Source organism: Colletotrichum karsti (genome assembly GCF_011947395.1).
Source record: "Colletotrichum karsti strain CkLH20 chromosome Unknown Scaffold32, whole genome shotgun sequence".
In the NCBI taxonomy this organism is placed as follows: domain Eukaryota; kingdom Fungi; phylum Ascomycota; class Sordariomycetes; order Glomerellales; family Glomerellaceae; genus Colletotrichum; species Colletotrichum karsti.
This window is the reverse complement of record NW_024065932.1, coordinates 341,367-355,169: the sequence shown is the minus strand read 5'-3', so window position 1 is coordinate 355,169 and position 13,803 is coordinate 341,367. Positions and strand designations below refer to the sequence as shown.

General features: G+C 52.6%; 3 protein-coding genes across 3 annotated transcripts; all 3 read right to left on the bottom strand.

The window, feature by feature from the left end:
• Positions 1-121: 121 nt before the first annotated feature.
• Positions 122-1,027, bottom strand: CkaCkLH20_09176 (NAD dependent epimerase/dehydratase; the record flags this gene model as incomplete). Its single annotated transcript, XM_038891891.1, has 1 exon — positions 122-1,027. The coding sequence occupies one exon, from the start codon at positions 1,025-1,027 to the stop codon at positions 122-124; it is 906 nt and encodes a 301-aa protein (XP_038742824.1).
• A 682-nt stretch (positions 1,028-1,709) lies between these two features.
• CkaCkLH20_09175 (p-type calcium ATPase) lies at positions 1,710-7,357 on the bottom strand (the record flags this gene model as incomplete). Its single annotated transcript, XM_038891890.1, has 5 exons — positions 1,710-1,763; positions 1,821-2,519; positions 2,584-2,764; positions 3,769-4,688; positions 4,745-7,357. The coding sequence occupies 5 exons, from the start codon at positions 7,355-7,357 to the stop codon at positions 1,710-1,712; spliced, it is 4,467 nt and encodes a 1,488-aa protein (XP_038742823.1).
• Positions 7,358-8,212: 855 nt separating this feature from the next.
• On the bottom strand, positions 8,213-13,123 carry CkaCkLH20_09174 (ankyrin repeat protein; the record flags this gene model as incomplete). Its single annotated transcript, XM_038891889.1, has 3 exons — positions 8,213-8,296; positions 10,723-12,360; positions 12,419-13,123. 3 exons carry the CDS (start codon positions 13,121-13,123, stop codon positions 8,213-8,215), a joined length of 2,427 nt encoding a protein of 808 aa, XP_038742822.1.
• Between the last annotated feature and the right edge of the window lie 680 nt (positions 13,124-13,803).

Here is a 13,803-nt window from a genome sequence, read left to right as displayed (position 1 = left end):
CATTTAAATAAGAAACAACACAACGTTCAGTGGAGTATTTCTACGCCATCTTACGGAGGTGGGTGGTCTATCCGTAGCTGACCCTCAACGATAGAGTCCTTTCCCATTGGTGTTACCCATGTTAGACCGTCTTCTTGGTGATCGGGATGTATCTCTGCCATGGGTGTTCTTCTTTGAATCCGAGCATCAACTTGATCTTCCTGTTCGACATGGGAGCCTCATGCTCTCCCATAGCCCGGGTGAATGGGGTTGTTGGGCTCACTCGGCTCAGGAACTCCTCTGTTGTCTCGGTGTTCGTCATCTCATCGTTGGTGGCATTGAAGACCTGCCAGCCCAGCCCATCTCTCTTGAGACCCAGATGACACATCTGACCGAGGTCTCTGGCGTCCGTGTAAGACCATCCGTGGACGTCCCAGGACTCCGGTTGGTTGAGGTAGCCGGAGAAGCACTCGGCGTACTTCTCGGGCTCGATGACTGCGCCGATGCGGAGGCAGTAGATGTCGACACCGAAGCGGCTCGCAAAGCTCCTGGCCACCGTCTCTCCGACGAGCTTCGACAGTGCGTACGGGTCCGTCGGGTTGCAGTCGACGGTCTCGTCAACGGGGAACGACGTGAAGGACCGACGCCCTTCTGCAAAAGTGACGCCGTAGACGCAGACGCTGCTCGCCAGGATGATCTTCTTCACTCCCAGCTTGCACGCCGCCTCGACGACGTTGTGGATGCTGTTGACGTTGGTCTTGAAGACCTCGCTGTCGGGGGCGAGCAGCGGCCGGGCATAACCGGCAAAGTGGATCACCGCGTCCGGGATCGAAGATTTCTCAAGCGGCTCGCTGAGACGGAACTGAGTGTGAAGAGCGCTGTAGACCTGACCGGCGTCGCTCACGTCGCACTTCATCGTGTGGACGGCGGGGTTGTCGAGGGGCACGATGTCGAGATTGATGACTTCATGCCCATAGCGCAGCAACTCCTGGATCACCCAGCGTCCGGCGACGCCCGAGCCTCCTGTGAAGACGACGCGTTTGCCCATGATAGCGTTGCTGGATAGTCTGCGCGGTGATAAATTGCAAGATGCTTTGTTATCTACCAGAAGCAGGAAAGCAGAAGTTGAGGTTGCCGTGGGGACGTTGTCTGATTCTCCCTTCAAATAACTCGTCAAGCCACTCCCGAAGATGTGAGATGTTAAGGAATTATTGGCTTGGTAAACCCCGAAGTCGCACCGACCCCAGTCGTCAATTCTCGCCAAACTCCAGAGGGTTTCCCCGCACAACCCGCTGTCTTTGGGCGTGGAGAACTGCCAGGGATGTTTCAACTTTTCAATCTAGTATGGGCAATCTTTGGTGGGCAGCAGAGAAGAAGATGAACCTTTGAAGAGCTGATCCAGTCTGAGGGTTAAGACTATCACGCAGGAGACGTCGTCAATACGCCCACTATTGGTGGTCTCTTGCGTATGCGCGCACTACTGAGACCAGCATATGCCAGTTGTCGTATTCAATACGATTCCGGACCCTGGCACCTTTTTCAGCGCTACTCCAGTGATTGGATGTTGGTTTCCGATGTATGAACGTTGGCAGTCGACGGGTGTTGGACATCAGTTCACAGTGGCCTCCGGCTCATTTAATTCTAATTCCTGCAAGTACTTTGCGAAACGAACATTGCTACATAGTTTCCAGTCGCTGCTCATGTTTCCGCTTGAGTTCGCTCCCACTTCCTTAGGCGCATTGATAGTAGTAAGGTGCCGACACTCCTTGACAGGTTGAGCCGGACTAACACAATAGAAGTCAGCCAAGATCTCGATACATCAACCGCAACAGAAGACTTACCGCACAGGAAGTGCATCCGGTCCAACCCTGTCCACCACATTGCTGGTACTTCGGAACGGTGCAAGATGGCGGGCTGCCTGTTCCGGGCGATGTGCCACCACCACTACCACCACCACCACCAGTCACCGGAATCGCCGTCCCAACAGGCCCCTTGCTAGCATCACAAGTTGAAGCACACCCACCGCTGCAACCTTGTCCAGCCGTCTTCGTCGTTCCAATAGATGCAACCGCACCTCCAGGGACAACATAGCCCGACAGCTTACTATGGATATTCACCAAGATCCCCGGATCGCTCGCCTTATACAGCCCCGGGAAAGAAGACGTCAAAGGCTTCGCCGTGCCCGTCCCTCCCTGTATCGATATCTGATAGCAAGTCATGTAAAACTGCGCGCCGCCGGACGAGCCCGCGGTGTGCAGGGCGATGGCCTCGGCCCGCAGGAGGTAGTCGCCGTCGGCGAGGTCCTTGCTGATGGGGACGTCCATCTTGCCGCAGCAGGCGTTGAGGTCCTTGACGCCCCAGTTGTCGTCGTCACCGGATCCCGCGCCGGCCTTGGCGGACCAGCCGTTCTCGAAGATCTTGAACCAGCCGGCGGAGCCATCGGCCGAGGCGGCGTTGTCGACCTTGCTGAGGTAGACGATCACGGGGCCGTAGTGGGAGCCGCCGATGGCTTCGTTCTTGCAGTTTCGGTCGCCGGGTTGCTGTATAAGAGGATGCGTCAGTTATTCGCGAGCGTGTTGTGTGTGAAGTTGGCTGGGACAATACCGCGTGCATCTCGACGGTGACTGTGCCGCCGGCCTTGACGGGACACTTGGCACCGACGCCGTTGGCTCCGCCGACGTTGCACCGGATATCGGAGCCACCGACATTGGTTACGGGCGAGTTACTTGGAGGAAGTCTGGCGCACTGCGAGCCGTGAAAGACTGTCAGCTCAACGGAACGCAGTCTGAACAGGAAGTTAGGGTGATCTTATCATATCGACTCCATCAACCCAGAGTTGTTGGAAGATGGAATGGGCGGCTGCACTTTGCGCAGAGAGTGCCGCGATGGACGAGAAGGAGATCAGCTTCATGGTCAAGCAGGTCGTGTGTAAGTCGCAAGGATGACCTGGGCTATTGCAATACCTGATCACTCCAAAGACACAGAGAGGATACACCGAATGTTGGTCTCTTTATATGACATCCTACATCTACATCAGTTGGCATATCTCCCTACCAGGTCTTATCGCCACTCTAAGTCGAATTCTAGCGCTCAGTTGTGTGTTGCGAGAAAGAGACCGGACGCTCCGCAATCTCATATCGGTCCTTCGTTATTATTTGCTCACCATCCGCGGACAGTTAGGTCCGGCCTAGCTTCCTCGGCACTTCTATCGCCACGATTGAGCGGTGTTTCTTACATGAGGTTACTATAAAGGAACAGAACACAGGATCAGCAATGCAGATTTTGAGTGGTGACCAAACCTAGACGTTCCTTGGTAGATCTTGGCATTTGACCAGCCGATTCAGCCGATAGACCGGCAGAAGTCAACGGCCCATAGTAACCCGTATCTGAAAGAGGACTGTGGTAATATCAATATCTAAAGGGATCCGAATAGCCGAAGACCAAATGGTGTTCACATTGAACGTAACTAACATGACTTTGTAAACATTATGACATAAGTCGGTCTGGTTACCGACATACTGTTGTTACATGGCATTATCTAAGTCATCTACGCGCGAGCGCATCTCTTGCAAAATTTCAAACAGCCTACCAACGCCTCGTGGCACAGGTCCTCTCGTTTTCGTATTCTTTCAGGACGAAGAAGGCCGTTGCAAATAGCGTAGGATCTCAGGGTCCTGACTCGGAGGGCACTTCTTGCCGTCTACCCCGATCGACGTGAGAAGGATAGGGTCATCCTTCGATGTCTCTGGATGAACCTCCAGACCATATGACAGTCCGACCTTGGCGTACCTCGTGTTTTCGATAAGCTGCGGCACATCGATCTCGTTGTCCCCGGTACCGGCCTTCGCGGCTCGGGCGAGAGCCTCTCGCTGCGCGGCCGGAATGCTGGATACGCGTCCCGCGAGGCGAGAACCCGGGGGCGGCGTCGTGCTTCCCCATTCGTAGTTCATCGGGCGCAGCAGCGCGGCACCTGTCTGCAGCACCCAGCTCTGGGCTGCGCCCATGTCCTCCACTTCCTCCTCTGCCTTCTTGCGCCATTTGGAGGGCAGAAGCTTGGAGAGTCCGAGGACGGTACGTCCGGCAGCTCTCTTGATCGCCTGGAAGAAGGCATACACCCACTCGTCGGGAATCTGTCTGATGAGGGCACCGAGAGGAATGACGAGAACACCAAATAGCATCGACCATCCCCACTGGGGACCGTTGAGGGGACGCGTGTCAAAGGCCTGGCCGCCCTTCCAGATGATGATCATTTGGCCCGCGAGAGTGGCACACTGGACTCCGATGAACCACGGGTTGCGCAGAACACCCTGATACCAAATGTTGAGTCTGTTGTCTACGCGACGGCAATTGTGTTGGTTGAAGAATTGCATGAACACGTAGACGTTGAAGATCATCGTCTGAAGAGACTTCGTATCGTCGTTCCACAGGGCATCGCCGGCGTAATGCAATGTGAACATGACGGCCAACTGATAGACTGCTTGACAGAGAATCATCTTCCACATAGTGATGGTGACGATGGGCGCGTTGCGCGGCTCTGGTCTCTGTCGTACGAAATCGTGAGACGGGTAGTCCGTGGCTAAGCCGAGCGAGGCGAAGATATCCATGATGAGGTTGATCCAGAGAAGCTGAACGATCGTGAAGATTGAGTCGCCGACCAACTCCGAGACCACTGTCAAGGTTCCAGCCGTGATGTTAATGGTGAATTGAAACTGTGACTTCAGTTAGCAAAAAGGTTCTACCCTTGGTGGACACTGTCACTACTCACTTGTAAGAACTTCTTAACTGCGATGTTGACAGTTCGGCCCCAGACCAAGGCTTTGACGATTGAGGCGAAGTTATCGTCTAGGAGAATGATAGACGCAGCCTCTTTCGAAACCTCCGTTCCTTGAATACCCATAGCGAAACCCACGTCTGCGGCCTTGAGAGCCAGCGCGTCGTTGGTGCCGTCGCCGGTGACTGCTACAGTCTCTCCCATGCCCTTCAGATGAGTGACGAGAAGCAACTTGTCTTCTGGGCTAGACCTTGCAAGAACCTGAAGTCGAGGGATAACCAGATCCAGTTGAGCGGGCGTGAGCTTCCGGAAGGTCGGTCCATCCATCGCGAGGCCTCCGGCGCCGTAGATTCCGCATTCCTTGGCAATAGCTTTCGCGGTGAGGAAGTTATCACCTGTGACCATGCGCACGAAGACACCGGCCTCCTGGCACTGGCGTACAGAATCGAGGACTTCCGGCCGCAAGGGATCGCGGATGCCGAAGACGCCGATGAAAGTCATATCCCTAAAGTTCTTCTCAAACTTGACGGAGTCGGGGTCGTCGGGGTTCTCGAACGCCTCGGAGGCATCGATATCCTTATAGGCGATGACTATCGGCCGAAGCATCTGTCCTGCATAGTGTCGGATTGTTGATCGGATATCTTCTTGGGTTTCGGTCTTCATCGCGTGGACTGCGAGTCCTGTTTTGGGATCCTTGATGATGCTGGAGCATTGGTCGAAGACCACCTCGGCGGCACCTTTGACGAGTAGCCTGTACTTGTTTTCGGAGAGCTTGGTGATGACAGCCATCCACTTGCGGGATGCGTCGAAGGGCAGCATTTCAACGGTCGGGTTGTTGTCTCGCTCTTCGTTGAGAGGTCCCAGAGCAAGAAACTCGCGTCCGAACCTCAGCAACGCCGTCTCGGTACTTGTTCCCACGAATTCTGGGCCTTTAGGGTCATCGCTCTCGAAGGCGGTTGAGTTTATGGACACGCTGTTCTTCATCAGTATTCTGACGTCCTCGGCAAGCGACTCGAGTAGTCCTCTGGGGTTATCGTCACTCGCTCCGGAATCGCTGATGGTGCCCTTGTCCGCATCCTCAACTGGCGTTGCAGCTTTAGGCGCGTCTCCAAAGCGATCAGAGATACCAATGCGACCTGCTACAACCGTCATACTGTTCTGAGTCAACGTCCCCGTCTTGTCGGAGCAGATACACGTGGCGTTGCCCATAATCTCACAGGAACGAATGAGGCGAACGAGGTTCTTATCCTTCAACATTCTAGTGGTGGCAAAGGCAAGAGCAAGCGTCACTGCGAGAGCAAGACCTTCCGGCACGGTAATCACGACCACTGTGACGGCGAGGATGAGCAGCTTGAAGAAGGTCTCGGCCTTCTCGGAGGGACTCGCAGTCATGTTAGACAGTCCGACCAGAAAGCGGATGAACAAGATGAGAAAGAAGATGATGCCAGCAATGGCGCCAAAGGTGATGAGTTGCTTGGCCAGCTTACCCAACTTCTGCTGGAGCGGAGTCTCCTCCACATCCTCCCGCAGAGACATCAGAGTCCTGCCATACGTCGAGTTGGTTCCCACGGAGGTGACCAGGTACTCACCAACGCCGCCGGAGACTGTGGTGCCACTGAGGATGAAGGGATCAGTCGCTGAAGAACGGTGAACCGTCTTGTTGCGGACATCACTATCGCTGGGAACACTCTTGTGCACCAGTCCAGACTCGCCAGAGATCGTAGACTCGTCGACTTGTATACCAGAACCGCGGACCAGCACACCATCGACAGCAACGACGTCGCCAGTCTCGATGTGCATGATGTCTCCCACCAGCACCTCATATACCGATATGTTCTGGGTCTTGCCCGACCGAATGACCTTGACGTCTCTTTGTTCCTTTCTCTCGTTGAGCTTCGCGAACCTGTGGTTCTTTTGCCAGTCGGTGGCAGCGCTCGCAAAGACGATAACCAGAATTGCGACGACCACGGTCACACCATCGACCCATTGGATGTTAGGCTCGCCTGGAGGTGCATCAACTGTTTCGTAAATGCCGAGGGCTAATGAGATGGTGGCCGAGAGAGTGAGGAGGAACATGAGCTTGTCGTTGAATGCGATCCATGCCAGTCTCAAGAAGGACTTCTGTTTGCGTCTGGGAAGTCGATTTTCGCCGAAGATGCGCTTGCGGTCGGTGAAGCCTTGGGCTTCATGTTGGCCGAGGTCGAGGTCGATTTTGAATCCGTGTTCGTGTGTCGATGTGGGCGGCAGCGGTGTGATCTCAGCAGACCGATGAGCTTCGCCGGCCGCTACCGCCTCGTTGAAAGAGATTGTACCATCGAGTGATGTCTCGTCGACGCTCAGTCCAGCAGAGGTGTCTGTCCGCAGACCGATTGCCAATCCTGGAAGGCCTCCGAAGGCCCGTAATGCTGATAGGCTTCTCGCAGTGACCAGCTTGTGCAGCTGCGTCGGAGTAAACGCAAACTTGTTGTTCTGGATGTTGGAATCGTCGCGCAAATCGAGCTTCTGTTCCGTTTCCGCGAGTTTATGGTTGAGATGGTCGTCGTACGAGCTTGATCCAGCTGGGCCGGAGTCCTGCTGGCGTGGTACAGCGGTGATGTCGTCGGCCATCGTACTCTGAGCCCAGGAATTTTGAACCGGCCGTGGGGAGTCAGTGAAAGTCAAAACTGGCAAGAATTGACGATCAGAAAAGGCAGACAGTCTAGTGCGGAACGTCCTACCCCAGAGCCGGGGGGGAACATATTTGGTAATATGTTGTGGTCACTGGCCAGGTTTCCCAGAGCCGCAGGCTGAGGGAGCACCAAGACGGATATCAAGGCCGCGTCATTGCATCTTGGCGAATCTGACCGCGTGCCGAGAGAAGTTCAAAGGGTTCTCGGCACGCCGTGAAGATGTGAGTGGTCCGATTGTGTGCGACTCTGGGGACCAAAGCCTTACGGTCTGGGGTTTCCTGTGGGGGCCGGGACCGGTCCCATCAAGGGCAACCGGTGAGACTCGGCGTTACGACATTGATCAGGCACGTGTCTTCGGTCTGTCCGTGTTCGTTTGCCTCCTTTGATGCCTCCGGTCACAGGACGAGGCGGAGATCCATGTTTGCTATCGGTCTCTCGATCCCGCGACCGTTCACGCCGGTCGTCGGGGCCTCAAACGCCGTGTTTTCGGTGTCGGCGTGGCTGTGTTTTCTCGGAGGATGATGGAGATGTGGATGTTGCAGGGAACTTGTGTCCATTCAGCTGCCAAGTGGGAAGCCTCAAAATGCAGTGCACCCGGCTGTTCGGCTCTCAAGCGTCTTGGCATATCCAGTTACAAGGTTTAGCGAGGACTTGGCGTCAATCCCCCTGACATCATGTCTCTGATCGTCATTTTCGGATAATTGTTTTTGTTCTGGTTGGGAAACGCCATTAGCTGCCTACTAACTTGTCAAAATAAAGGTTTCTTTTTTTAACATAATATAGAGCATGTCTACTACGAGATACCAAGGTCCTGGATAGACTCAAACAAGAAGGGCTGTTGCGTCATGTTGTGCGGCATGTTAACCTTGTTGATGATCTGGATGCTTGAATTGTTAATGTCAAATCCACCTTCCTACGCAGGCGTCCACTAGGTAGCATAATAATATAGTTATTTGTAAGCAAATACAACAAAGCCCCTGCCGAATTCTCATAGCGTAAATATCTAAGAAGGATGAGGGAAATGTTGCAATACGGAAGTCTGCTGTGGTCGTATTCGTGCATTCTACATGTACATCTCCAACAAAAACATGTAGGTAAGTTGCGTCACCGGCTACACCAGCCTATCCCTTGTCAATTTCCAACTGCTTTCCCAATTGCAGTCATACTTAACGTGCCAATCAAAATCCATCCCCGGTGTTGTTCGAGACTGATCTCTAGGATTGACCTTCAGGCGCTATCCGAATCATCGGAAGATGAAATTTCGAAATCCGGATCGGATGAAGAGGAACAAAAGCTTAGCGTTTCGACACCATCAGGATCTACTGTGCCACCGCCATCAGTTTGATGTAAAGTAGACTTTACGGACAAATCGAACAAATGCAGGATTCTGAGCTGTTCGTCCAATTTATCCTCTGGTCGCACTTTGAATCTCAACCAGGGCTCTTGTGTGAAGTTCGTCCTCTTAAGCTCCGGTATAAATGAATAGGCCAAATCAAGAGGTGTCTTGCCCTGTCGGTTACGAGCGTTGCGGTCTGCTCCGGCATCTAACAGGCCCTGGACGGCACCAGGGTGTTTTTTCTCCACGGCAATGTACAAAGCTGTTTTTCCCTTTCTGTTTTGCACATCAACGGAAGCCCCATTGCTGATCAGTAGCCTGACCGTTGATTCATAACCTTGTGCTGCACATTTCATCAGTGAACTGAGGCCCAGGGCGTCTTGAGCATCAACTGTTGCCCCATGATCGATCAAAAGCTTGCAAACTCGATCCAGGCCTCTTCCCGAAGCCCGCATGAGCGGTGTTTCGAAATTCCCATCAAAAAGATGATGCTTCATGTTGGGTTCAGCACCATGCGATAGTAGTATCGAAACTGCTTCGCAACCGGGAGACATGGAGCCTTGAAAGCTGCCAGTACCTGTGCACTTGTCGCTTCCTCTCCCGTTTGCATTAACAGCTCGCATCAAGATATCATAGGGCTCGTCGTTGATATCGACCTTCCCAGTATGAAGCAAAGCTTTCATCTTTCGTGGGTTGCCCCTTTCGGCGCAACAGAGAAGCGGCGTCGTGCTTTCTGCCAACCACGGCGGAGAATTCGGAGACCCTGGTCTACTGGGAAGATTAGGGTCAAGATCCAGGTTGACCAGGAAGTATTCTAGAACATCGTCGGCTCCGTCGGTTTTTGCTGCCCACCATACGGGTGTTCTATTGCGTTTGTCGGGTGCAGATGGGTCCACCATTCCGACTGCCTGGATGGCTTTCACCTGTGGCAGCACTGATTCCCCCGGTGCATTTCCGATATTGTGTATCGCCAAGATGAAGGCGGTGTTACCATCTGAATCTGTGTAACCCGGGTTCAGAGCCCTGACTGCAACTTGTGTCAAATTAGAATATCTTTGGGCCAATGCGACCTTAAGGAACCTCCATTTCTGTGGCTCTGTCATTTTGGGAAGACTGCGGCTGTCGTCCAGTAACATGTTTGCAATCGACTCGTGGCGATAACGAATAGCATAATGCAACGCATCCGACCACTCATTCTCGACGTTCGGGCGTAGCCTGGTATCCTCGAGAATAGCCTGGACTGTAGATTCGTGACCTACTATCGAGCTCATCATCAACAGCGTTTGTCCGTCTTGAAGACCGTTTAGAGATAATTCGTAAAATTCCTCGTCGCCCTTTTGAGACAGAAGCAAGCGAACAATAGCAGCTCGCCCTTCCATTGCAGCCCACCATAGTACTGTTCTTCCACGTCCGTCCAGTTCATACTGAGTCGAATGTTCATGGTCAATCATCCTTCGAACCACAGGCTCCAGGCCACAAGCTGCAGCAACGATGAGGGGTGTGAGTTTCTTTGGGATGTAGTACCGTTTACAGTAGGATATTGACTTATCGCTCGGCAAGTAAGCACGGTGACGTGGTGGCTCCAGTACTATCTTCCACAAGTAGGACTTATAGAAGTATCTTGTCGACAGAAAGGTAAGAAACCAAGACTCAAGACCTTCTTCTTCATAACACCAATGGCAAAGCTTCAAGGCCAGGTTTGAGATTTCATCTTGTACACCAAAATTGGCTTCTCGAAAGTGCTCGTGCCAGTACTTTGCTGCATATTGGAAGAAAGAATAATGGGGTTTCATGTGTTCTTCCCACTTTTCTTCAGTCTTGCGGTGACCGATGTATCTCAACGCAAGATAGTTCATACATATTCTGGCGAATATTGCATGCGACTCTTTCAGACGAAATGCATGCTTCCAGTGGAACGAAACTGCTGACTGCTGATGGCCGGGAGTTGAAGGGTACTCGGTACCTACTTCACCGTTGCGTGAGTTGACTAGGAACTCTTTCGCAGTCTGGTGAAGAAAGTAGATTTTGCCATCCACGATAATAACGAACAGCCCACATGTAGCTCTCAGTGTCACTTTGAGTCGCTCATAGGGTTCCAACTTGATTTCGGAGTAGTCTTGATGGCTTTCGGACATTGCCAGTGCCACAGAAATCTCCCGCAAAGTCAACGGTCGCGCCGCAGAGAGAACAACGTGAAGCAACTTTCGAGCCTTTTCCACGTCATGACTCCGGTTGATAATGCTCTCATATAGCTTATCGAGTCCCTCTGGTATTGTTCTGAGAGCGTCTTTGACGCTATCCTCTGTGAACGAGAGGATGTTCTCGATGACGTCCAAGGCCACCTTCACCCACAAATAAGTGCGGTGCTTAGTCTTCATGATCTGCTGTTTCCGAAATTTGGTTTCCCATGCTTCCAAAGAGAGAGACTCGGAAATATCGTTGATCCGACTTCTGGCGAAAATGTTGATTTCTTTGGCAATCTTGGCAATTTGCTTGTCGTCTTCTCCTCTCAAGTGAATGGTAGGCCAGCTGTTTTCCAGTCGGCGAAAGTCGCGTTGGATCTGGATGTACGGCCTTGAAGTCAGGATGAACTTCAATGGAGGCTCCTGGTCAGAGGAGTTGTTGTAGAACTTGCTGAGAGCGGCGGTGAGTTCTCGACGGTCCCCCTCCTCACACTCGTCCAACGCATCTAGCAAACAGACAACCTGAGTTGAACTCTGTGCCGAGACCTTGATGAGCATCTCAAAGAGACTCGGAAATGACTCCGTGAGCGTTTTGCCATCGCTTCGAAATTGAGCGATGATTGACGGGCTGAGAAGTTGCGGTTGCTGCAAGAAGATTTGACGAAGAAGGGCGCAGAGGGCGGCCACGGCAGTCTTCTGATCCGCAAAGTTCTCCTTGAAAAAGAAGTAGGAGGTCGTTTGAGCCGCGTCGCTTACCAGCACGTTGTCTACCAAGTACCTGGCGAGAACAGACTTGCCGCACCCTGGATCTGCGGATACCCAAAGCAGCTTGGACTCCGGCGATTCTTTCCAGTCCTGGAAGTATTCATGCTTGACGAACCACTCGCAGGTTCCATCGACTCGCTCAGGGTTGATGTCTTTTCTGTCCCGATACGGACATGTGTAGAGTAGTTGGAGACATTCGGACTGTTGCTCTTGGATACGAGCTGTCTCCTCGGGGTCGGGCCCTCTCGAAACCTGTTCTGGAAGCCTGTTTTCTTTCTGTTCATCTAGGAACTCGTGGATTCTATCATTCGTGACCAGATTTGCAAAAGCACGGCAGTGATTATCGAGGTCCTTGATGTCGGCGATGAGAGTTTTCCATACATCCCCCCTGAAAGTGTCTCGGAAGAACTGGTTCGCCCTTCCACGCTGAACATAGCATAGTGCGCGGGCTTGAAATTCGAGGATCTTGGAGTAGAGGTTCACCAAGTTGTTTTCGAGGTCGTTCTCAAGTTCCTTGGCCGCAGCTTCAGGAACACTGGCCACGCGAGACCTCGGACGATAGATGCTTTCCACGAGCAGGTATCTGCAAATGAGAGACGAAATGAGTTCGAGACCTTTGAACAGATGTTCCCGCTGTTCGACCTGCCGGATCAGAAACTGCTTGAGAATTAGCATGTATTGCTAGACGGAGTTTCGTAGGCCTCGAGACACCTACGGTAAGAATGACCACTACGCCAGCACAAGCCACAGATGCGTGGGAGTCGGCACTAGAGGCGCTGTTGATCAGATCCTTGGCAGCGATGATGTGTTTAGCGACGTTGTTGAAATACGGCTCGATGTTGACTTCCTGCTTCCCGGCTCCAAGCGTCAACTTTCTTTCTTTCAGCTCCTCGGCCTTTGTCGTCAGGATCTTGGCAGCATGGCTTGGTCGAAGTCCAAAAGAGCTTTCAACTGTTTCGCCATCGTCTGCCGACCCCAGCTGCTCCTTCAAAATCATACAGTACTGTTCGATAAGACTTCGCTTCTCAGGGTCCGGGTCAGCCCTCAGAAGATCGGCTGCCTTGAGCCATAGGTCTGACAGCTTCTGATCCGACTCTTTCGGCGAGGTCTGAGGCTGCGCAGTAACAGCAGTCTTGAGCTGGGTTTCTGATAGCTTCTGATCCGATTCTTTCGGCCGGTCCTCAGACTGCGTAGCGCCAGCAGCCTCTGGTTCAGCATGATCGTTCGGGATGGCAGACGCTGGCAGTCGGCTCGAACCTGAGACTGAAGTCGGTCTGGAGCCTCGAGTTGTGAGTGACGTGAGGCTGAGGCGAGCTGAAGTCTGAGATCGTCCAGGGGAAAGGCGATTTGACCCCTGGCCTTCGTCTTTGTCTTTGCCGGTCAACTTCCCCCACAAGCGACTCCTCTTGGAGGTTGACATTCTGTTAATCGATGCCCTCTCTTGAGCTAATTTGCGATTCAGCAGCGAGTTGGTCTTCGCACCTCATGGGGAGCCGCGAGTGAGGGGAAACGTCAGCATAAGCATGATGATGCCTCAGGTCATCATGCATGATCTAGAGTATTGTGATAGGTTGAGAGCGGTCCAGGGTCTCAATTGGTCTCATGCACGAGGCCTGGCTTTTGCAGCACATCGCGGCGCTTCGATACCCATTGTACCTATCTCACCACCAACAAATGCAATATACCGCGCAATACAATGCAGCCACCCTTATTTTCCTGGTCATTAATATCTCGCCATACCCAACGAATACACGTTTATGGTGCCTATCTCACGGTCGCCGGTTGGGTGAGTCTTTATTGTGACTGTACTCATTTTCCTCGCAATTTCCCATTTAGTATTTCACAGAGTTTTATCATCTGTCGACGAACCAATTGAGATTGCTTTCTTACTGAGCATAGCCATATCTCGAATAGAGTCACAAAGCGAATGGGTTTGCTAACTTGTACTGCGCAGCGAATTGCTATCGGATTACTGATGCTGCATCCACAAACAACTCAGAGACCTTTGAGAAGAACACATCAAATCCTAATTGACTAACTCGTATCACCTAGCCAGTTCAAGAAAGTTTCCAGGCCCTAAACACTCATCCGAAACGATGC